General features: G+C 43.5%; 3 protein-coding genes across 5 annotated transcripts; 1 reads left to right on the top strand and 2 right to left on the bottom strand.

Moving 5' to 3' along the window:
- Positions 1-462: 462 nt before the first annotated feature.
- On the bottom strand, positions 463-3736 carry atp6v1d (ATPase H+ transporting V1 subunit D). Its single transcript, XM_077017680.1, has 9 exons — positions 3523-3736; positions 2684-2801; positions 2257-2336; positions 2108-2175; positions 1900-1944; positions 1673-1776; positions 1417-1483; positions 1268-1346; positions 463-1159 (listed from the first exon to the last, which is right to left on the bottom strand). Exons 1-9 carry the CDS (start codon positions 3561-3563, stop codon positions 1015-1017), a joined length of 747 nt encoding a protein of 248 aa, XP_076873795.1. The 5' UTR covers positions 3564-3736; the 3' UTR covers positions 463-1014.
- A 413-nt stretch (positions 3737-4149) lies between these two features.
- On the top strand, positions 4150-9261 carry eif2s1b (eukaryotic translation initiation factor 2, subunit 1 alpha b). 2 transcript variants are annotated; one of them, XR_013133277.1, is made up of 9 exons: positions 4150-4285; positions 4723-4965; positions 5037-5116; positions 5208-5359; positions 6009-6115; positions 6458-6555; positions 6752-6895; positions 8251-8489; positions 8681-9261. XR_013133277.1 is itself a non-coding variant. In XM_077017679.1 (8 exons), the coding sequence occupies exons 2-8, from the start codon at positions 4725-4727 to the stop codon at positions 8374-8376; spliced, it is 948 nt and encodes a 315-aa protein (XP_076873794.1). In that variant the 5' UTR covers positions 4150-4285; positions 4723-4724; the 3' UTR covers positions 8377-8558. The 2 variants fall into 2 exon arrangements, 1 of the variants encoding a protein (XP_076873794.1); XM_077017679.1 differs by lacking the exon at positions 8681-9261 and having other exon boundaries at positions 8251-8558.
- rbm25b (RNA binding motif protein 25b) lies at positions 8877-22693 on the bottom strand. Of its 2 annotated transcripts, none has more exons than XM_077017676.1 (18): positions 22542-22693; positions 21850-21973; positions 20753-20802; positions 20255-20440; positions 19710-19767; positions 19458-19618; positions 19051-19236; positions 18732-18815; positions 15709-15977; positions 13547-13673; positions 13336-13425; positions 13019-13092; positions 12375-12525; positions 10658-11069; positions 10212-10507; positions 9978-10076; positions 9723-9770; positions 8877-9625 (listed from the first exon to the last, which is right to left on the bottom strand). In XM_077017676.1, the coding sequence occupies exons 2-18, from the start codon at positions 21953-21955 to the stop codon at positions 9533-9535; spliced, it is 2490 nt and encodes an 829-aa protein (XP_076873791.1). In that variant the 5' UTR covers positions 21956-21973; positions 22542-22693; the 3' UTR covers positions 8877-9532. The 2 variants fall into 2 exon arrangements, with proteins under 2 accessions (XP_076873791.1, XP_076873792.1); XM_077017677.1 differs by having other exon boundaries at positions 20255-20422.
- Between the last annotated feature and the right edge of the window lie 967 nt (positions 22694-23660).

Here is a 23660-nt window from a genome sequence, read left to right as displayed (position 1 = left end):
GGTGGAAGACGTAACACTCTTTTAGAGCATGCTACCTCACACATAGCAACAAAACTTCAACTGCTGAATGTTCACACTTGGAACATCTTCAGATCCAGCTTTCAGAGAAATGTGGCAAAATATGACACAGAAATACTTTGACCTAGACATATCACATGTGGGGACCTTATGAAGTCTTTACATTGTTTGCTGTACGTTACTTTGTCCTGGGTAATTGACCCATGTCAAACCGCCTTCATCTTTGTTTCCATTTTAAAGAATTTCATAACTCATTGCCAAGTTCAATTCAGTCCTGTGTGTTGCATCTTTGCTCTGCGTATGGCATGGAGATCAAACACAAACAAGCTCCGCCTCCACTCTGCAGTTAGAGCTGACTTCTCCCCCATTTCGAAAGGGTGAGACACCCATTTCCTGCCATGTATAAACTGTGAAATGTATATATGACTGAATAATGGAGACAAATGATCGTCTACATAATTTATTGACATGAACTTCACAGACAATGATAGTTATAGAATATAATACAGTTGTTTGAGCAGAGAAGGGTTTATCGAAATCACTACGTGACCATTGGTGTGTTGATATTAAGGTGGTGGTGTACTAAGCACCATCACAAACACTAAGCAAATACAGTTTGGAGAACACGTGAAAAACTGGTCCCAGCATAAATTCAGTTTCCATGGTAGAACAACAGCATTTCAGAATATTTTCTAGAATTATTTTCAATAATTTTCTCTGACAACTTAGCACAATATTTTCAGTCATGTTAAAAAATCATTCATATACTAAACAAGACCAGGGACAGTGTACTTATATACTATATATAAATTTATATATATATTTTGTTTTGTTTCATTTTTCATAGAGCTCTATTGAACATGCTTATGTATTAACATGAAAAGTCTTCTCTCCCAAACAAAACAGAATAAGCACCAACATATACACAAAAAACAATGACACCCCCCCCCTACACAAAACATGATGAGCATGGTCTCCTGGGCAAGGCAGCGGGTCTCATTCAAACAGCAGGTCTTCATCGGTCTCCTCGGTCAGCATGTTGGTGGGCTCGGCGATGGGGCCAAGCTGGGCCAGGCGCTGGGCGATCTCCTTCTCCGTCCTCTCACGAAGCTGCTTCTTCTTCTCCTGAATCTTCTTCAGCCTGGCGAGGGCGGAGCACAGGGAGAAGCTCTCGTTAAGAAAGGCGGAGGAAGAAAGAATGCTCACGGCGACGTGTCTCTCGGAGCGGAGACGTGGGGACGGGGCTCACCTGTAGAACTCCTCGCGCTCCCTCTCGTCCAGCTCGGTGATGATGTAGGTGAGCGTGCGCTCGATCCTCGGGATGATCACTGAGGGAAAAACGGGAGTAAACAGCAGGGCCTTCGGACGCCACACGGCGTGTGAATCTGCTCTACTCACCGTGTTCGATGGCATTCACACGCCGGTTGGTGATCTTGATGGCCTCATCCAAGGTGACGAAGGACGTCTGTAGGGAAAATGGTGCAAAATGCTGTCAGTGTGAAGGTTTAACCTAGTGAAAAGGTTCTAAAACATTCAAAATCAAAGTAAAGATTAAGCCTTTAGTGCTTTCTGGTCTTATTTTCCGACAGGTCCATATGGTCAAACATTGTGGTTATATTTGGAGAAGCAATATACATGTATGAGCGCCCTCTACCTGAAGGGAGGCTAATTCTACAAGCAGTTCCACAGCTTTGGCATAGTTCCTCTTTAGCCTGGACAGCTGTTCTCCACCCCTGGCTAGACCAGTCAATTCATAACCTAGAGATAAACAGAACAATTATTCTGAAATCCTGATTAAACAGCCTTACACTGAGTTCATGATTTTTGTACACCTGGTTCTATTCTAAAGTCAGGTGATGAAATACGTTTATTTAAACTTACTGTCCCCTCCTTCCTGGTAGTGCTCAAACACAGGCAGAGTCACACCTAAGACCAGACGAAGCACACAGCCACTTAGAAATGCAGCAGCCAAGAGTTGAAAATAAAAAACTAAACTACACTTCTTAAAAACTGAGGGGGAAAAAGAAGACTTAAGAATTCCTCTGGGATGTGTGAAAGGGGAAATGGGGGAGGAATAACACAGCCAAACCTGCGACGTTGTCCTTCTTCGCCCTGACCTTCACCTGGGCCTTGTTAACGTTCTGGATAACGGTGGTGCTGTGGACAGAACACGCGTTTGGTGAAGCCCACAGACAAATTTGCCGTCGGACACACAGGACGGACATTAGCAGCTCCTACCTGAAGTCACCAGCAGCGAATTTGGCTTCTGCTAAGGAAAAGGCGGCCTCCCTCATCACTTCACCCATCAGTGTCTTGGTCTGGGGGACGGTGTGAAAGAAGCTATTATAGCACCCAATACATGTTCAGTTATATTGTAGAGTCAATTACATGAATCAATATTATTATTACAATATTATAACACAAAAGTGTGCCTACTACAGGAAGGGGACAAATGGCAACAGGAAGTGACCAAACCTTCATTCTTAATGGAGTGAAATTTCATATTTCTGAACACCGTGTAGCTGGAAATCTGTACACCTTTCAAGTGGCCAACGTCATTTTAAAAGGCTGCATAATGTAAATTAGCTGTGTACAAGATGCTAATATGATAGACTCCCAAGAAATGACTTTAAAAGGTGTCCATGTGAAATGGTCTTCATCCTACCTCGATGATTTTTCTAAGGATCTGACGGAAACGCATAGAAAGAGCATCAGCCTTCTTCTTCAGCAGATTACGGCCAGTCTGAGCACCTTTCAGACGAGCCTTCATAATGGTCTGAGCCCTGAAACCGTCACAGAGGTCACGACGAAGAAGCAATAAGAAAACCAGCCAGTAGTGCAGCTAAAAAAGTGATCTCAGTAGAATATTTGTCTAATTTCTCGCTCTGGTTTTACAGGAATTGATTAAGCCCAAATGAATGGACTCAAAAACGCTGTCAATAAGGAATCCCCACTCTCAGACTTCAATTGTATCAGATAATAATACACCTGTGTCCTAAATATTCACAGACATAATTTTACAATCACATTTTTTGAAAAACCTAGGCTAAATTAAAATAAATTATTTCGACCTTCAATTGCTAGTTAGGATTACACCCCCCCCCCCCCCCCCCAAACACGCAGCAGGAAACTAACATCACATGATAGTGAATAAGAGCACTTCTGTTTTTAATGGATTTCCTAACTGACCGTCTCGAATTACATAGATATATACATTATCTTATCTTATAAGTAGTCGGTTACAACCAAAATTATTTATTGTTAGTTAGCCAGTAAGCACTCAACTCATTCAACGTACACTCTGGTTAAATGGCTGAAAATATTTAGCTAGTTTGCAGCTGCAACACTATAGTTAGTATTTAAAAACGGTCGTATTTATGTCATTTTTCGTAATAACTTCAGCCACAATCATCTGCTATCTGCAATAATAAGCTATAAGCTCGACGTGTTAGCTGGTTAGCAAGCTAGCTCGCCAGAGTTCACATTAGCTAGCTAGCTACTTACATTCTGGAGGGGAATATGTCGATCCTCTCTTTGCCCGACATCTTGTTTTTTTTCAAGGAACAATGAGACACTGCTGTCCGAAAATGGTTCTTAATAACCGCGTTTGTATGCACAGCAATGCTCAAGCTGTCGTTGTTCGTGTGCGGGTTAGTTGAGAAACCCCGATGTCAGTTTTACTGTCGCCCTGACCCTCATAGTCAAAAGACACAACCAGCTGACAGCGGGTCACGTGATCTAGCCACGACGAAAACAAAAGTCCCCGTTTAGCGTCTGAAAAAATCATTTGAGTTTGACTCCTTGCGTAGTAGTTCGCAAATCTATAAAGACATATATTTTTTGTAAATTTATATTTCTTAAATGTTGACTAACTACAAATATGTTAAGTGAGCCAGTGCAAATCTGTATTTTCCAGCACTATTTAGTTTTAGTTTATACAATTCCTTCTCAGTTTTGTCTTTCTATATAATTTATGTATGTTTTGCTTTGATAAATAGATATTTAAGTAAATTTAAATTAACCGTACATTGTAAAACGTACATTGAAAATTAACATTAACATTATTATAATTATTGCATTATTATAACGCTTTTATTTTGAAATTCAATTTTGCGTTCATGTTGTGTTGCTCATTGTTGCTGTTTTCCAGCTCCTTGTGCAAACTGGATCAATGGCTAACTTATGATCGCGGAGTCAGAAGAGATACTACGATCTCCGAAGTTATTTTTTACATTAAAACTAATTTGTCAGTAATATCTGGATTCAGGTAACTTTTATACACATAACTTCATAGACTATTGAGTGTAAATACGGCGGTCAAGCCCATAGTCAACGTTAGCACGCTAGCGCCGTTTACATGCCGCATGTCGCTAGCGAGGTTAGCTAGTTAACGTCGTTTCACTCACCTGGTTGCCTAGCTACCGTTTATCACCCAGACCTGTTAGCTAGCTAGCTAGTTAGTTAGCTAGCTAACTTCTTCAATACAGAGAGGTGAACGTGTGTGACTATTGTGTTGGAAGATGAAGTTGGCGGGTTGGGCGGGTAGTTAGCAGCTAGCTAGATGTAATCTCAGTTAAAGCTGTAAAATAGGGACACATGGAATTGAATCATTGTCTTCTGCAACTGTGGTGCCATATAGTCCAGAAAGATGGTCATGTGGTGGTGGGAGCTCATGAAGTGAAGTTCTTGATTTCTCTCTCAAAGGGATGCCGGGACTGAGCTGTAGGTTCTACCAGCACCGGTTCCCGGAGGTGGAGGATGTGGTGATGGTGAACGTGAGGTCCATTGCTGAGATGGGCGCCTATGTCAGCCTGCTGGAGTACAACAACATCGAGGGCATGATCTTGCTGAGCGAGCTGTCTCGTCGACGCATTCGTTCAATCAACAAACTCATTCGCATCGGCCGCAACGAATGCGTGGTGGTCATCCGGGTGGACAAAGAGAAGGGTGGGCACACCTCTGATGTTCAAAGGGCTTTACTGTAGGAGCTTCTGTCCTAACTCTGTCTCTGGCTGCAGGATACATCGACCTGTCAAAGAGAAGAGTCTCTCCAGAGGAGGCCGTCAAGTGCGAGGACAAGTTCACCAAGTCTAAGACCGTAAGTGGTCGCTGGTGAGCAGTGGCTGTCTCGGTTTTCCACATTTCTGCCTTTTCCCGTGGGTCGGTCTGAAGAGTGTGATGTCTGTTAGGTCTACAGCATCCTGAGGCATGTGGCCGAGGTGTTAGAGTACACCAAGGACGAGCAGCTGGAGAGCCTGTACCAGCGCACCGCCTGGGTGTTCGACGAGAAATACAAGCGACCCGGATACGGCGCTTACGACGTCTTTAAACAGGCTGTGTCGTAAGTAGTCCACTTTCCTGAACTGCAAGGTCACAGGAGGAAAGTGGGGACTCTAGTGGATGTGTGAATCCAAAATCAGACCCCAATAGTCTCCTCCTATGAGCACACTGGTGCATATAGCTTTTGATATCTGAAACTGTCTAAAATTAACAGGGTATTTATGAGCTACTTGGACAAACTGAAGGGACGCAAACACTTAAACTCTAACTTATTTAATGTTACATTAAGTAAAATCTCATAGTTTTAGTTATAGTGCAATAAGAAATCAAGATTGTAAATACAACTGCATATCTAAATCATTAGAACAGTTTCTTTATATTTTCCCAAGTATTTGTGAGTTAAAATCTCTGGTATTGTGGGGCCATGTCTCCAAACATACTTAAGGAATCTGAGGATGAACTTAAACACTCCCACTAGAGCCTCTGTTGCATCTGCAATAAAATACTTAATGCGTAATATTTATTTATTTTAATTTCTTTATTTTTAGATTCATCAGTTATTGACTGCACAAGACCCTGTAAAAACAATACACTTGTTTCCCAGCTGTTGGATTATATATGACACTCCTACATGTTCTGGAGCAACGGCAGACCTGCTTTTGGCTCCAAGATTTTAAAAAAGGACATGCTTTTATTTTGCCCTCTGTCAGTGATCCCTCTATTCTGGACGGGCTGGATCTCAGCGAAGATGAGAGGAGTGTGCTCATTGACAACATCAACAGGCGGCTTACACCACAGGCTGTCAAAATAAGAGCAGGTACTGAGATGCTGTGCGGTACTTCCTGCCCGCATCCTCAGCATATCCAAATACATACACTGATGATATAAAGGGATGTAAAAGTCCAGAGCAATTGTTTCTGTTTTCTGTTCATGTTAAGGAGTAATTATTCAGAGAATAATTCTCTGTATTTCGTCTCGTGACTTTTAGAAATGTACATAAAGCTTATACACTGAATGACAAAAGCCTAAAACCTAAATAATGAGTTGTATGGGTGGTGTTAGCGGTCATTCACAGGTGAGTGTATTGCATTGTATTTTGTTCTATGGCAATTTATCTTATCAACATTTCGAACACGTTCCTAATGTTTGCTCCCAACAGACATTGAAGTGGCGTGTTATGGATATGAGGGTATTGATGCTGTCAAAGAGTCCCTGAGGGCAGGACTAAACTGCTCTACAGAGATTATGCCCATCAAGGTAAACGGTGCCTAAATTCTGGGGTACACGCAACAGGATGAGGCCAAAATTAGCCAAATAACTGAAAGTAAAGTTACCATTCCTTAATAAAGACATATATACAAATGCTAGCATAGTTTATGTTAAAAAAATATATACATATATGAAGTAAGTGAATACTGCTGTTTACAATCTGAAATCATTTGTTTTGGCTCAGATAAACCTAATCGCTCCTCCTCGTTATGTGATGACTACGACCACTCTGGACCGGACAGAGGGCTTGTCCATACTCAACCAGGCCATGGCCGTCATCAAGGAGAAGATCGAGGAGAAACGAGGCGTGTTCAATGTCCAGATGGAGGTCAGCATGCACGAGTCCCTACACACGCATTCACCGCTCTGATGAGCATTTTACGTTTGGAATTTTAGACTAATCCTGCTGATCCAGACAATCTATTCAACAAAAACTCAGTGCGACTGGCGATTCGCCTGTGAGAAGGTGGCACGCATGTAAAGCAGCTACACGCATGTTAACTACGTACAGGAAACGCTACAATGCAGTGCTGATTGAACAAACAAATTTCGCCAATAAAATCTACAGGAGAATGACCGAACTTTTGCAAAGTAAAAGTCAGCATGTGCTGGCAAAATAATGACGCATTGATAGCAGTTGACAACAAAACAAAATGATGAAAATACACTTATGCATATACACATAAACATACACAGAAAAGCCATATAATGAGATCAGAACACCAGGTTTCTAGAGATCTGGTGTGAGATGATTTTAGCGACATCATTGACATCAAAAGAATGAATCTTTGACATTAAGTTTGACATTAATCCAATGTCCATGCAAAAAAATTGTGAATATTGTCATGAAAAAAAAAAAAACAAATACTCCCTTGATTCATCTGACTTATAAAAGGCACGTGAATCAACATCAAATTTAAATCTTCTTTCAAGAAACATGGCTACAGGATATATCTTGTATATTATTTTGGAATTTTAAATCGAAATGGTCACCTCTGAATATAAAATGACATTTTTGAATAATTGAATCAATGCTAAAGGAATAGCTTTGCAGACCCTCTTAAAATCTTTATAACTATATCAGATCATATTTTTCAACAAAGGATGAGAAAGATCTTCATGACAATCTCTTTACAAAAATACCCTTTTCCTACCAATCTTTTCTACATATTGACTTCCTAACAACTGTGATTGGCCTATTATTCTTTTATTATGGTCTTATCATCCATGTGAAATGTCAACTCCCCCAAAAAATATTCAAGGACCTTCAAGGATGTCGTTTTATGCCCGTTTTCAAGAACTTATTTTTTCAGATTCACAAACTTTCAAGGATTTCAAGGACCCGTGGGAACCCTGACTATATTAGTGTTACGTTTGTATCTTTTCTTGCACTTAGTAAATTCAACGTAATGCAAAGAACATGTATGTATGTATCCAGCATCTGGTTGACACTGCAGTCTTCAGAGGATCTGCAACCAAGTGCTATCACTAAGCATATCATTGAGATTGTATTTGTCGAGTCACTCTTGGTCCCCTGGTATGGGATAGTGTGCAAGTGTTTAGATTATCTGGCTATAGCAGAAATACCAGTCCACACTGCAGTCACGGTATAATTTCTGGTGCAGTGTGAGTACAGACCACGTCTGTCCCATGGATTAGTGAGTGTGTGTGTGTTTCTCCCAGCCCAAAGTGGTGACAGACACAGACGAGACAGAACTCCAGAGACAGCTGGAGCGGCTGGAACGAGAGAACGCAGAAGTGGATGGAGATGACGACGCAGATGAGATGGAGGCCAAGGCTGAAGACTAGAGTCCCACAGCGCCAGTGGAGAAACGGAGAACGTATGGATGGATGAACCCTGCGTGGTCTTTACATGCAGTGGCCAGACCCTCCTGGAGGGGATACAGACATGAACTGTTTTTGTATCCAAACCAAAAGTGGTATCCATAAAAAAGTCTAGAAATTAAAAATTTATAGGCAAACCTGTGAAATGTGGCATTTTGAGTTTGTGAGAAGCATATGCGCAAGTTTCAGACCATCCTGAATACTTCTGCGATGACCTGCAGAGGCCTTCTATGTTTAAGATGTTAAGCGGCCTTAACATCTGGATCAGGTGCATCAGTGAGAAGCAACCTGACATCCAGTGCATGGGTTCTCCTGAAGTGGTGGTAGCAGCTACTGAATTAAGAGAGTTGAGCAAGGTAGCATCTCACTGTGCATAAGGATGCTTATTTTGCCAGCATTAAAAAAATATATATATCTTAATGTTCTATAGCTACATAGAAATAACATTCCCTTTCAAAAACCCATAACTGCAAATTAAGTTTATTAAAAAAAAGATCACTTTTATTGAAAACACATATCGACCAGTAAGTACAAAAACAGAGACCACTGTTTTAATGTTTGCGCAAATCAAGATCAGTTTCGCCAGACTTCCAGAACATTGTTGGGTTCAATTCACTCTGCACATCCCATTGCAGTGGAAAGAGGTCACCATGAGACATTTGGGGATAAACTCTTTGGTGCAACTCAACTTTGAGAACAGAACAAAATTAAAATTAAATTGAAACCCAGACTTGATTGGCAAATATTACAGTGCGACAGTCTACAATAGAATACGGTATTGATAGAGACATCAATTCTAATCTAAGCGGGTATGATGAGGCTACGCTGAAGGTCCAACTTAGTAGATGAGCCCTGAGGAAAACATCTCACCAAGGTCTTCAGTGGTGGAAGCGGAGCTAGACTTTAGATCCAGTGCTCACTAACTTAAACACAGTCACTGCAGTCACAGGATGGAGAGAAAACAAAAAACAACTTTTTATATGGAATTGCTGAAAAGATCAACTTTCTGGGTCAGAAGTTTTAGAATTGTTGAGTTTCCCCCAAGTCGTGCACTTTTTCTCTTCAGGAAGGGAACCGATAAAACAGGAAGTCGGGACCAGATTTGATCCTGAGTGCTCGTTCACTTGCCCAGTCCAATCTTCTTGGCCTCCGTTTCATAAATCAATAACCTCCACATCTTCACAATGAAGACTTCTGCTTCTTCATCTAACACCTGGACAGAGGGGACAGCCCAAACGTGTGTGATTTTATTTATCAAATGAGATTTACAAAGTAACTAAGTCATATTTGCAATGTGTGAGTTCACTTACCATTGCAACGTCATCTAAGATGCCCTGTGGTGTACTATGAGCCATTACCTGTTGAGAAACATGAATGAAATCCATGAACACCCACAACAGAGACACAGCCCTAAAGTGTGCAGGGTTACGGCAAAGATGTGTTGCACTTTATATTTAACAGGTGTTTTAATAGCTCAATGTAAATAAAATCCCATGGAAAAAGCAGACACAATCAGAACTAATTTACAGCTTCATTGTGAGTGAAAGAAGGTACAAGATCTTCACCTTCGAGCATACAAAGTCAACTAGCGTGGCCTCCTCTTCACCGATGTACTCCACAATCTTCTTATTGATCCATGGGCGAATACGTTTCTCCATAAGAGTCTAGATGTGGGAGGGGGGGTGGAAAGTTATTAAGGACAATCTACTTGTAAGACATGAAGTAAAAATGATGCTTTCTAATGTAATATTCGAGTTAAATAAAACAGCCTCAACCCCCCTCTCACCAAACAGGCTTACCGTGTCAACGACGGACCAGTCCAGCGGATAGTTAAAGAGCTCCGGCTTGGCGGTGGGGATTTTCTCAATCAGGCTCTTGATGTGTTTGCGTTTCTCTTCCGTATTTGCCCCTTTGCCCCCTGCCGCCCCAACGCCGTCCCCTCCCACGCTGCTCTTGTCTTCGTCCTCGTAGTCCAAGGGAACCAGCTTCCTCTTGCGGGGGACCTCGTCCACCTCGTCGTCGAGGTTGAAGACGCTCTCCACGACCAGCTTCTTACGCTTGCCCACGATGGGCTGCCCGGGGCTGCCTGTGGCACCTGAGCAAGTTCAAACACACGATTGTGGAACCTTAGTGACCGCAGAAGGATCGCCAATGATCAGGTGATTGGGGGGGGCGGAGTTTAGGCTTTTGAGGGGGTTTTTCCCCCTCAAAGACCAAAACATTTTGCCCCTGGTCGTGGGCTCACCTAGTTTGAGGCTGAGGCCGATCTTGGGCCGGAGCTCCTCCTGTGGCTGCGTCTCGGCGGGCGAGTTCTCGTGTGGGATGATGATGCCGGTGGGCGACTCCTCGCGTGGCGTGTTGGGCGTGGCGTTGCCGCTGGCCGAGGAGACCGACGGGGCGGCCGTGATGGGCCTCATGGTGGGTTTGAGGCAGGGCTTGGCCTCCTCCTCGTCCTCCACCTCCTCCCCGTCCTCCACGTCCTCGTCCGACCGGGACGGCGGCCGGGGCTCCTGGACGGGCCGGCGGCGCTCCCGTTCCCTCCCGCGATCGCGCTCCTCCCGCGAGGGCTTGCGCTCCCTCTCGCGTTCCCGCTCGCGCTCCACGACGGGCTCCGGCTTCACGGGGGGCTGCCGCAAGCGCTCGGCCTCCTCCTCCATCTGGGGGGACGGGCAGGAGGAGAGAGCTCAGAGCCACGAGGAGACAGCACAGCCTCACCGATCCCCATCGAGACGTTAACAAACCCTCCACTGGCTAAACAAACCGCCGTCTCATTGACGTTAGTGCCTTAGGGAGGAAGGAAACTGCTGCACAGTTGAGAATGGAGAGCTGGAGAGCTTTACACCAGCAGATATTTAAACACCGAATCCCACTGAATAGCTGCTATCGCCGAGTTTAACAGACAAGACAAGCGTAACATTATCTTGCTATCCACTCAGACATAAGACATAAAGGATTTGTGCAACACCTCACCCACCACAGCAGGACAAAAAATATATAGTCTTCCATTTTCCATTAGACCAGAGTCACTTTCATATGTGGTCAAGTGATAAGAATTCTTAAGATTCTCAGTACCCCCTATGGGTGCACTCATTACCGTTATTACAGTACGGGCTCCTACATCCCACATAAAGACACGTCTGTAAACAGTACAAATAGCTTAAGCTTCATATCTGCAGGTTTCAGGCTTCTTTTCATAATGGTGCACAGGCGATGTTCAACAGCCAGTAGAGCAGATCATACCTTCACAATAAAGACCTTGTCCTGCAGTCACACCTTCACAATAAAGACCATGTCCTGCAGTCACACCTTCACAATAAAGACCATGTCCTTCAGTCACACCTTCACAATAAATACCTTGTCCTGCAGTCACACCTTCACAATAAAGACCTTGTCCTGCAGTCACACCTTCACAATAAAGACCTTGTCCTGCAGTCACACCTTCACAATAAAGACCTTGTCCTTCAGTCACACCTTCACAATAAATACCTTGTCCTGCAGTCACACCTTCACAATAAAGACCTTGTCCTGCAGTCACACCTTCACAATAAAGACCTTGTCCTGCTGTCACACCTTCACAATAAATACCTTGTCCTGCTGTCCTCCTGAAACTCTGTTACTACTGCAATGCTGCTTGGCCTTGCGAATACGTGTGGATTCTGCAGTCAGTGAGCAACACTTCACTGACTGGAACAGGAATGTAACCAGTCAAATGAGAAAAATGGGATCGGAGCATCAATAAATCTGAATTAAACGGCACCGCTGATACCCTGAACACAGCCTGATTCATTCTACCTGCTGGCTTCAGCTAAATATCAAAGGCATGCAGAATTAAGGGAGGATGCTGACTCTGGACCACAGAACGCCGCACAGAAGGCAGAGAGGGCGGGGTTTTGACCACCACCGTGTAAGGCAGAGGGGGCGGGGTTTTGACCACCACCGTGTAAGGCACAGGGGGCAGGTACCCTGCGTAGCTCGGCGTCCGGGTCAGGATGGCCCTCGGCCAGCAGACGCTGCCTGATCTCCTCCAGCTCCTCCTTCTCCCTCTTCCTGTCCCTCTCGTCCAGCTCCATCTCCTTCTCTCGGTCTCGCAGACGTTTCTGCAGCGCGCTGCCCCTATTGGCCACACAGAGCAACAACACACCGTTGGACACGCGCATGGTTGAGGCCGGGTTAGTGGGAGGAGTGAGAGAGGGGGTCTGTGTGCTGAGTACAAGGATTAGTAAAAACATATATGGCTTAGGTTTCAAGGTCAGTTACATGAGGCATGAGCTGTGGTTCATTTCAAACATTTCAGCCTTTCCACTTGCATGACCGATAAGGATGATAACAATATGAGGTCAGGTATGTAATGACTTTTGCCAACTACATTCACTGTACCAGAAGCCCGTTTCTGTCTACACAGTTAGTGTTTGGGATTCAGAACTGAAACAGGCACATATGACCAGTCAAATATGGTACAGTGTAATTTAATATTGGTTTAAATTATAATGCGATAACGTGTGTATGACGAAGCGTTTGCAAGAACAGGGAACCATTAGATTAACATCGGGGTATGTTTCCACAATCACATCGCACCTCACACTTACTAACCGTGCCTAGAGCTTACTTGTAATATTTAGGGTCATCCCGGTCATCATCATAGTCCTCCAAGAACTCTTTTAATCGTTTGCCTTCTTTAGCCTGATTGAGAGAGCAAGAAAAAAAAAGATTCTTCATCAGGGAGCATGAAGTGTTTTAAAAGACAGGCTGACCATATTTTGTCATTAGTCAATTTGTCAGATTTGTCAAAAATCGGATTCATCAGTACTAGAAGGAAAAAATACCTACTTAAAACAGGCTACACACACACACAAATTCAGTGCTGAGGTATAGGGGGCAGCTTTAGGTTTAGTAGTCACCCCCCCCCCCCCCCCCCCCCCTTACCGTCTCTCTCCGCCGCTCCTCCTCTCTCTCGGCCTCCTTGGCGTAGTCTCGTGCCTTCTTCCTCTCCCTTAGCTCCCAGTTCTTCAGCCGCTGCACAGCACAACAACTGGAGTTAATGGCTAAAGTTCCCGTGGTCTGCAACGCTCACTTTTCCTCAAAACGACGACCCCGAAATAAAACCTGTGAAGTGGTGTAATCCTGCTCTGCCCACCTCCTGATAGGCTGCCTCCTTCTCTCTGAGTTTCCTCTCCAGTTTACGCCTCTCGTAAGCTTCCTCCTCGTCTTCTTCGCGGTCCCTCTTCTTCTCCTTGTCTCTGTCCCGATCTCGGCTTTGTTCTCTGGAACGTCACAGCAGCTGATTTAAACAACGCTCAGGAGAAAAGAGTTTCCAACCCTGACACTCAATCCTGCACCCCTGAACTTAAAATCTAGTTTACATTTATGGTAATATGCTATTAAGATTAGGCAGCACATGGTCCACGAGTCACACACGTCTTTGCTATTTACTACCAACACTGAAAGATATGAAACTAGGCCTGTCGCAATAATTACATTATCGACTTATCGTACGATAATTTTTTTAACCGTGATAATTTTTGCTGATGTCGATAATTGGCCATTGGGTTTCCGCGCAAATTTGTTTACTTGAGAATAAACCGCAACTACGCAGGGGTGGAAAGTAACTAATTACATTTACTCACATTACTGTAATTGAGTACTTTTATGAGTAATTTGTAATTTTCTGAGTACTTTTTGAAATATGTAATTTTTACTTTTACTTGAGTACATTTTGACCCAAGTAGTTTTACTTCACTACATTTGAACGCCCTCACATTACTGAGTAAAAAAATATTGATGGTGAAAAATTAAATGCGGGCAGAAATTTAAACTTCTGAGTCCCAGAACTGAAGGCCAATTGCATGGCCTTGCCTTGCGCGCACCCTTTCCATTTTCTCATAATCAGGTCATAATCTGGTGCACTTATTTCCAAAAGGATGAGATTCTGTGGGATCCTGTGGTCATTTTATTGTGAGTAGTGGAATCCTGTTGCATTTTAGTTTGACTTGTGGCATCTTGTGGGCACTTAATTTTGTGTGCATTTTGTTTTTTGAATAATTTGTAATTTAAATTTCTTTATTCTTATCATAGTGTTGTCCGTTGGACAATAGGACTGAAAATTGTTTGCACTTTATGGTTGTGACTGTCCTTGTGCTGTGAGGAAGTATGTTCCTGAGCCCAGCTGATCTTTTTGCAAGTGTGGATGTGCACTTAAATACACTTTGAAATCGATTAAAACAACTTGTGCTGAATTTGGTTCATGATTCATCCATGCATTAAATAACTGAAAGTAACTAAGTAACTTTTATTCAAATTACATTTTAAATGAAGTAATTTTGTACTTTTACTTGAGTAAATTGAGACGGGTAATTTTACTTTTACTCTGAGTAGATTTTAGGCAAAGTAATGATACTTTTACTCAATTACAATTTTTCAGTACTCTTTCCACCTCTGCAACTACGTGAGATTTCAGAAAGGCACGCAGTGCTGCTCTCATGCACCCCCCTCCCCCCTTAAGGGAAGACAAATCTGTGATCAGAGAGCGACATCTAACGGTTAGGAAATGAGTGCAGTACATGGAGAGCATATGCGTCAATAACAGTGCCTCGACACACACAGGTGTTAGCTCGCGAACGTATTCGAGGCTAATAGGACTCGAAATGATTCGAAATAATTAGCTTTTTATCACATTATTTAATGGTTATTATAGTGACCGTAGCGCGCGACTCTGCCCACCTCGCGCAAACCTCCGCAAACGGTGGAGGCATTCATACTTTCCGCGGCACATTCTTTGCAGTGTTGTTTGAAACAATATGTGGTAGTATAAAGAAACACCCCTCAAAACCTGACGAATTACATGACGAATGGTTGTTTATTATTTTGAAAATAAACAACCATTAAATAATTTGATGAAAAAGAGAATTATTTCGAGTATATGCCATTCCAACATGGAATATACATATATAATGTAGTGAAAGATGGCATTCTGAAGGAGATTAATTAAAGACATGTCATTTTATTCTGCCACTACAGATATGTGGTCAAGCTCAATTATGACCCCATACATGAGCTTTACAAGACATTACATTACTGGTAAACTGGTGTAATTGTAATATTATGCTACTATATTATTATTGTGGCATTGTCTTAAAGCTCCTTTGGAGAGCCCAGAAGCAAGAAAAAAAATCTATAATGGCACTTTAAAATGACAATATTATCGTTTATCGCAATAAATTCTGGAACAATATATCATTCTGAAAATGTTGTCGTGACAGGCCTATATGAAACATCACCAGAGATCGAGCGTCTCCTCACCTGGACCTGCTGCGATCTTCGCTGTGGTCTCTGCTCCGGTCCCAGTCCCTCTCCCTCTCACGCTCCTTGGTGCGCTCACGCTCCCTCTCACGCTCGCGTTCACGCTCCCTCTCTCGCTCGCGCTCTCGTTCCCGCTCTCGTTCGCGGTCCTTCTCTCGCTCCCTCTCCCTCCTCTCGCGCTCCCGCTCGCGCTCCTTGTCTCGCTCTCGTCTCTCCCGCTCCAGCTCCTGTCGCTCCTTCTCTCTCTTTCCCTTCTCCTCCTCCAGCTTCTGTAGGGAGGCACAGACGCACGGCCTGAGCACACGCACACGCACGGCGGCCAGGCTCACGTCTACGCTGCACTGAGGAGGTGCAGGACAGCTCTGTCCTCTAGCGCTACGCTAACCAAATTGCCCAACAAAGCTGCCAGCAAGAAACGAATAAACATATATATTTACACAGAGCTGTCGGGATCCCCCACCCTTAAACTTAAATATCAAGAGCAAGAGGAAAGCAACTGGTCTAAAGTGTTGAAGTCTTTCATAGTTTACCGCAACAGAATAACAATGGGTTTCCAGAATTGGGTTTTCTCTGGGTTTTTTAACACCAAAATGCACATATTTCTGCAGGTCTTCCCCTCTTATTCAACTCAATGTCTTAAAGAACCTGGAAATCACATTTTCTTTCAGACCTATTTACCCACATTTCATAAAACAAAAGGACATATTCAGATATGGAAAGACGCTGCAAATGTTTTCCACCTCACAACAACAGCATCAGAAAGGCTTCAATCCTTGTGAAACTAGTTGTTTTTGAACTTACAGGTGTTGAGCTACGGATTCAGAGCTTCGTTGCCCCTACAAGCCTTTATGTTAGGCCTGGGAGGAAAAGCAGGTCAAAAGGATTTGCAGGAGAAATTCATTCAGAAATTTCCGTTTCTTGTTACATGACGTCATTACAACAAGTTCCAAACACTTTGTGCAAACGTGGCTGACAGGTGCATCACGCTACTCTGTGGAACTCTGTTCACGTTTGGATAGAAAGGGCAACAAATGAATTTGTAGAGGCTGGCTTACCCTACAGCTGCCAGCCCAGGTCCTGCCAGAGGAGGGCGCTGTGACTCAGACAGTATGAAAAGACCTTAAGCCAGCATGACACCCACAGTTTTAAGAATGTGTCCATTTAAATATTAATAATTGTTGACAAACGAGATGAGGACATTAATACATTACCCAATGGGCAATGTATTAACCTTTTAGAGCAAAATGTGGCTAAAGGAGTGAATACGGTTTCTTGTTTCGCCACCAAAGGGAATTCTAAAAACAGTGGGTGGGATGCATGAGAGAGCGAGAGAGACTAGGTAAGGAAAAAATGTACAGAGCAAACAGAGAGAGATAGAGATAGAGAGAAGAAGAAGAGGAAGATGGTGTCAGCAGAGGGCTAAGCAGGACATGAACTTTAACCTGAAGCCTATAACCTTTAACCTCAGTTCAGCAGCTCTCACTTCCTCAGAGAGGTCGTACACCTCAAGAAACGGTGTTGAACAAAGACACTGTCAACATCACTATTTTTTGTGTCTATAACAGATTGCAAATAAAATATATATACAGCCAAAAGGAGAAATTCATTCACACACAAAATACTACACACACAGAAAGACAGAGACAGGTAGATCTTTTTACTGTAATAAAGCAATAAAACCCTTTTTGAAAAATAGCTAACTGGGAATTAATGTCATGTGAGGTTAACTGACTAATGTCCAAAAACTACCTTCCCGATCCCGCCATATTGGTTGCTATTGGATACAATGCAATTATATGCCGCAGCGGGCCCGTGGACTTGAACACGGACGCGTACAAGAATAAAAATCCTGCAAATGTCCTAAATTCCATAGAAAGGAAAAGAAACAAAAGACAGAAAGGAGAAAAAAAGGTTGACGGAGGAGTGCGTAAGCAAGCAGTGAGGATGGAGGGCTGACGGGTGCAACAACACAGAGGGCTAGCTCATACCTGCAGAGTCTTCAGAGCATCCGCGTGCTGTGGAAGGGCGCCCCCTACTGTCACACCGGCCACACGGCCAACTCACTGCAGTGGTTATTCAGTCAGCAGTAATCATTTATATCATGAACAACATCTTTAATGGGGGGGGGGACCCACACAGGTTCACTGGCCACTTGGGGACTTGGGTAACACACATTCGGTGCACAGTTCTGAGTAGGAAGACCGCAGGGTTCTTTTCACTTTGGAGATGTCTAGAAAGAGATCAACTTCGCTCATGTGCTTGGAACTATAGCCTGAATTTACACAGAAGCCGTGTGGAAAGATAAATTTGTCATGGAACGTCCCCACAGAAATGACGCAATTGCCCCTGTGCAAGCCCTCCAGAAGGGGGCGCCCAGTATATGTAGAGAAGAATGGAAAGCTCATACTTACATCCTATTCTTGCAACTTTTTCCAAAGCTGTGAGATTCATCTTGCTTTAGTCACCATATGATCTCTATCATAATGGTGGGGTTTAATGAACAGATTAGCTTTGAGGGAAGTGTACATTACGTGCATGCATTTATGTGTGACTGACCAGCGCCTACACTGCAGGCCCTTAAAGCGGCGACTCTGTCCGTCTCATTCGGCATTTATGTGAGGAATTAACCCATGACAGACAAAGGGACGTCCAAGACCGAGATTAGGCCTAGTCTGGGGCTAAAACGCGATCTCAATCAAGAAAACTTAAACTGAATGGGTTTCAGAGCTGGACTAGGTTTAATCTGAGTCTAGGAGACTGCCGTTCATTTACACAGAACCGAGTGACAAAGTTCTGGTGTATGAAGAGAATAATTGTGACGTCCAGCCACACTAACGTAAACATCTCTGGTCTGGTCAGTAACGCCAATCCAGTCATTTTAATCTAGTCTCGTTCTGGTGGTCGTTGCATTCCAATTGTACACTACAAACCTAAACTAGGCATGTGTTCTTTTTTGTTTGTTTGTTGTTTGTTTGTTTGTTTGCACTACCTGGGACATGAGAGATTGTCACGAAATGTGTTACCTTGTGGGTGTCGCGGAATTTGTTGATCTCTCTGGAGATCAAATCTCTTTTGTCTTCTTCCATTTCTATGGCGTTAATGTCCTCCTGGATAGACAGATTGGATCAGAAGAACAAAAGTTCAAAACATGCACGACAGCAATACGCAATGAACACTTCAGGCAGGCGGATAAAACCATTCCAAGTGATGGCGCAATTTCACTTAAGAAACAGCCGTAGTGAATCCAGCGCTGCCCTGGCTCCTTCAGAGGACACGCCCACCCCGTCCCCCAGCTATGAGGGGCACACGGGGGCCACAGGGGGGCGCTCTGGGTCTACGTACCTCTTCTTTCTTCTCCTTCTTCTTCTTGCGGCGATTGGACTCGTCGTCCTGAGAGGGGGCGTTGAGCTCGTTGGAATACTCGCGGATCAGGCCATCGATCGCACCCTTCACTATCTGGTCCCGCTTCTGGGTTTCTTCATCCAAGACCTCTTCCTCTTCCTCACCCCCCTCCTCTGCCTTATCGTTCTACCGGGGAGAAAGAGGCGTTAATGCATGATCTAATGGGCAAAGCTACGAAGCCATGCAAAACACATCCGAATTACATTCAAACACTTACAGATGTCTTGTAATTTCATCATTACATTTTATTTTATAAAACATCCATCACAGATCCTGAAGCCAGTGAATAAGTGAATACATGCACGAATAACTGGTGCAGGCCATGACCAGCAGGGCGGCGCCCTCACCCCATTGGAGCTCCTCTTCTTGGCTTTCCACTCGTCCAGCTGGGCCTTGGTCTTGGCATCCACCTTCACCAGCAGCTTCTTCTCGCCCACCTGCAGCTCGTGCAGCAGCCGTAAGGCGCGCAGAGTCGACTCGGGTTCCTTGTACTCGCAGAACCCAAACGCTGACACACACACGCAGCAGTATGTTGATATGCAAGTACGTTATACGTGCTGAACTCTGCGTTATTTTTGGGACTTTTTTCTTGTTGTTACCTTGTAGTTTTCCTGATGCCCCCTGAACTCGTTTCCAACTCAAGACCAAGCCACATTTCTGTGAAAGGGAAATACGGTTTGATATATGATAATTTAACAGCACAAACATAAGGGTCACATCCCTAAACGTGGTGATGGATTTGTGCAGCAGTGCTGTAATAATCCCCAAAATCAAAGCTCGGTGCAACTGACTGACAAAGCGAAATCAATAAACTTAACCCAACTGCTTCTTTTCATACTAATAAGTATGAAAAACTCATATTTCGATATCTTGGAAGCGATGTACACACATGTAGGCATTATTTGCTAAATCTGCCCTCCCACAACACTGTCCTTCAGCTGAATACCTTTTGTTTGGTCACCGAGGCGGCGGCACTTGTGACATCAGATGCAAAATCAAATCCGAAATGGACCTTTAAATTCTGACGTGAAGAACCTACGCACATCGCCGCACCTTCACCTTGTGCCTTATGTCTAAGGTGGTGACCGAGGCCGTCGTTACCCAGGGAACGCCGTTACCCAGGGAACGCCGTTACTCCACTCACCGACAGCAGCTGCCTGATGAGCATGTCGGAGGCCTTTTCCGAGATGTTCCCCACAAACACCGTGGTGGTGGGGCCGCTGTTCTCCTCGTTCTCCTTGGTCCGGGCCGGAACCTCCTTCCTAGGGACGGCCACCTTATTGACCACCGGCACCGACGTTGGCACCAGCACCTGGCCAAGCAATCGCGGCTAGAATTTAGAGTCCAGGGTCTGAACGAGCTGGTAATATACACTTGGAAAAACACTAGTATTACATTATTACAAAATTATTATTACACATATTACTAACAATATGTTACGTAATTAGGTTGCCTAGTGTGAGGAAATTGTACAGACAAGCAGATGATTTCTTCAGGGCACACACGCTACTTGTATTAGCAGTGTCAAGTTTCATTTGTGGACAAAGTAATAAAAAGGGAGCATTAAGAACATGTTCTAATAATAAATATTTGAGGAAATAACACTAAGTGGGTTTTTAAAATTGTAAATAAAGATGCTTACCGTGGGGGTTGGGGTCATGATACCCATGTGAACCGGGATCATTGGGGCTCCTGTGGAAAAGCAGGAGCGACCTCAATCAAAAGCTGCAGTAGCTGCCAACATCTTCAGTGCACATCATTCAAATCAAACGTATAATATCTATAACACCGCTGTAGCAATTTTTTTTTTAATCTAACACTGAATCCCATAGGCAATCATTAATATGCCATCACCATCAAAATAGCATCACCTTACATAATACTGTGAAAAAGCTACATGCTTTCATCACATCTAAATGAGACCACTGCCGTGCACTACTGACTGGTTACAATGTGGTCTCTCAACAGTGAATTTCAGATAGCCCAGTGCATTTTGCCCAATAAAGTCGCACTACACCAGTCTCTGGCAGACCACAGCAGCTTCATTAAAAGTCTTCATTAGTGTGGAATATCCTGCATGTCTTGCTGGACTCCTGAAGCCTCACAGCCCACTCAAACCACCCTCCCACCTGAAGCAACTTTACTTGTGCAGCTCCTCAAATCTGGAACAGTGTTCCAGGGAACATTATTTGGAATTAAAGTTTCCATATATAATTAAAAACTGACTTCATTAGGCTGACTTACAATTTACATTTACGGCATTTGGCAGATGCCCTTATCCAGAGCGACTTACATTTTTATCTCATTTTTTATACAAGTGAGCAATTGAGGGTTAAGGGTCTTGCTCAGGGTCAACTTGGTCATGGCCACAGGTCTGGGGATCGAATCCACGACCCTCCGGTCACAAGACCAGTTCCCTAAACACCAGGCCATGACTGACAGTTGAGTCTTTTATTTATTCTGTTGAAATAATTATTTGTATTGTGTAAATGTCATAAAAAATGTGTTATGAAATTAATAATAAAAAAAAATTATGTAATGTGCTTGGAGATTTTAAAAAAGGCCCTATATTAACTAATATTTATTATTAGTTAATGTGATGGTGGTAATACATTTTGGCACCTGTCAAATCCATTTGGACTACACTTCCACGGTCACAGCACTTAGAGTGCCTGTCCCGGTACCAACCCAAACTATAATGTCTTTGGGGTTCAAGACTGAGATCGGGTCTTAATTTACCTGGGGGCATCGAGGGAGGAAACCCAGCGAACTGTGGCGGCGGGATCCCTGGCGGCATGGCGGGGATGCCTATTTGTGGCCGGTTGAGATGTGGAGGAAAGGACATCTTGGGTAGAACACCCACCTAAGTCGGGAGGGGAAGATCAGTTATAAAAACCCAATTGATGGGCACAAGATGGTAATATCGTGGAGCGGTGGTGAACGAACACACCCGTGCCTCCTCTACACGGCTGACCGTCCGCCCGCACGATAACGACGGTGCGGCCGCTAGTTAGACGGGTAACTAGCTGGTCAGCTAGCGCTGCTACTCAACAGGCGCATACTGTTGCTCTCTATAAACACATTACGTCTTTGTTTCACCGTGAACGCCGTCGTGGACGCGGCAACCGCGCGTTAATGTAACGGCACGTCCGAATATGCGCCTCGCGTGTTTTTTATTTGAGCCACAATTCCGCACCGCTGCTGCTAGCTACGTTAGCGCGCGAGCCAGCGCGTGAGCCAGCGCGCGAGCTATGTGCGGCATTCGTTAGCTTTGTTAGCAGCGAGCTACTCACGGCGCCGACGCTAAAATGGAAGTACATTAGCTAAGTCGTTACCGTCCAACGACTTGATTATTTTTTTAGTACAGTTAAACGCGTTAGAGACTAGAATTGTACTCTCAAAACTATTTTTCCGTGGTGTATTATACTTACCCAAATCGATTACAATTCACCTTTTTTCTCGCGGAAAGTTAGCTTAACCGGATCTAATGCAGTCAAATCAACGATCAACCCAACAGCGAGATTTCCGGTAAAACTGCATTATGGGAAAAAAAGGTCGCCCGGCAGTTTAAAAGACCTAACTCACAAAATGAAATCACAGAAAGAGAAATTATCTAAAAAACATTTTTAAAGAATGCGTTTATTATTTAGCTAGATATAATTAACCGAATGTTCCTGGAATATACGAATATTTTTGGAATACATCACTGTGTTCAGACATACAGTTGTATCAAATACAATGCAATGCGTGCAATGTATCAAATATCACGTATGCCCATAAACCATGTGACTGCAGAGGTCACACAAGATTTGCTGATTGTCAAGGTTTTCTTGTGCTCTTGGATGTATAATTCAGGACAAGAAACAGGATTGCTGTTTTCAAGCATATTTGCAGCATGTACTCTACAAATCCTGCCTTTAACGGTGTATAGTTACGGCAGTAGTCCATCTTTTGGCACTCACAAGTTGTCAGTCATCCTCTAAACCCATCCAGAACTGGGCAGTTTCTGACTACAAAACGTGTGCTGACCAAATTCTATATTCCTAATTATTTAAACTGTCAACAATTATTCAACTACACTTACATAAGATACAACCTGTATTGACTACACAAACAAGTAATGAAAGTAACGTTTGAGGAAGCAACGTTCAACACTACTCGCCGCATTCAAGTTATCCAGAAATGTCTGTACTGGACTATCGTCTTCAAACTGGGAAAACATTTGTAGGCATTATTTCCCGGATGAAAACGTACTAAACCCCTAATTCACACATTACTTGAACGCTGCATGCTTTTGACAGGCACATGACGTCACGTTTAGGCGGTTTTTTCATGGAAAGTGCTAGAAAGAACCCAAGCACACCCACCTGAAATCAGTGATATCCTTCCGATAGACAAAATAAGTACTGCAGATACTGGTTTATTTTGTGTAAAATTAAAATACTGAGTGCTACTCTATACTAATTAATACATTAAATAAAGCAATAAAGATAATATAGCAAAAAAGTAAATAATTAGCTTTTAGTCAGTGTTTAAACAACAATTTGATG

This window comes from Brachyhypopomus gauderio, chromosome 9 (assembly GCF_052324685.1).
Source record: "Brachyhypopomus gauderio isolate BG-103 chromosome 9, BGAUD_0.2, whole genome shotgun sequence".
In the NCBI taxonomy this organism is placed as follows: domain Eukaryota; kingdom Metazoa; phylum Chordata; class Actinopteri; order Gymnotiformes; family Hypopomidae; genus Brachyhypopomus; species Brachyhypopomus gauderio.
Note: the sequence above shows the minus strand (reverse complement) of the source record. Positions and strands in the feature narration are given on the sequence as shown.

Bases quoted from the DNA above. Each gene is read 5' to 3' on its own strand.
- atp6v1d (XM_077017680.1), bottom strand. From the start codon at position 3,563: ATGTCGGGCAAAGAGAGGATCGACATATTCCCCTCCAGAAT. The intron at 2,176-2,256 runs GTAGGAGCTGCT...TTCTGTCCACAG, and splicing joins TTCGCTGCTGGTGACTTCAG to CACCACCGTTATCCAGAACG. The intron at 1,777-1,899 runs GTAAGTTTAAAT...GTTTATCTCTAG, and splicing joins CTACCAGGAAGGAGGGGACA to GTTATGAATTGACTGGTCTA.
- eif2s1b (XM_077017679.1), top strand. From the start codon at position 4,725: ATGCCGGGACTGAGCTGTAGGTTCTACCAGCACCGGTTCCCGGAGGTG. The intron at 4,966-5,036 runs GTGGGCACACCT...CTCTGGCTGCAG, and splicing joins CCGGGTGGACAAAGAGAAGG to GATACATCGACCTGTCAAAG. The intron at 5,117-5,207 runs GTAAGTGGTCGC...GATGTCTGTTAG, and splicing joins AGTTCACCAAGTCTAAGACC to GTCTACAGCATCCTGAGGCA.
- rbm25b (XM_077017676.1), bottom strand. From the start codon at position 21,955: ATGTCCTTTCCTCCACATCTCAACCGGCCACAAATAGGCATCCCCGCC. The intron at 12,526-13,018 runs GTAAGCTCTAGG...TGTGGCCAATAG, and splicing joins GATGACCCTAAATATTACAA to GGGCAGCGCGCTGCAGAAAC. The intron at 9,626-9,722 runs GTAAGTGAACTC...CCCTCTGTCCAG, and splicing joins TCTTAGATGACGTTGCAATG to GTGTTAGATGAAGAAGCAGA.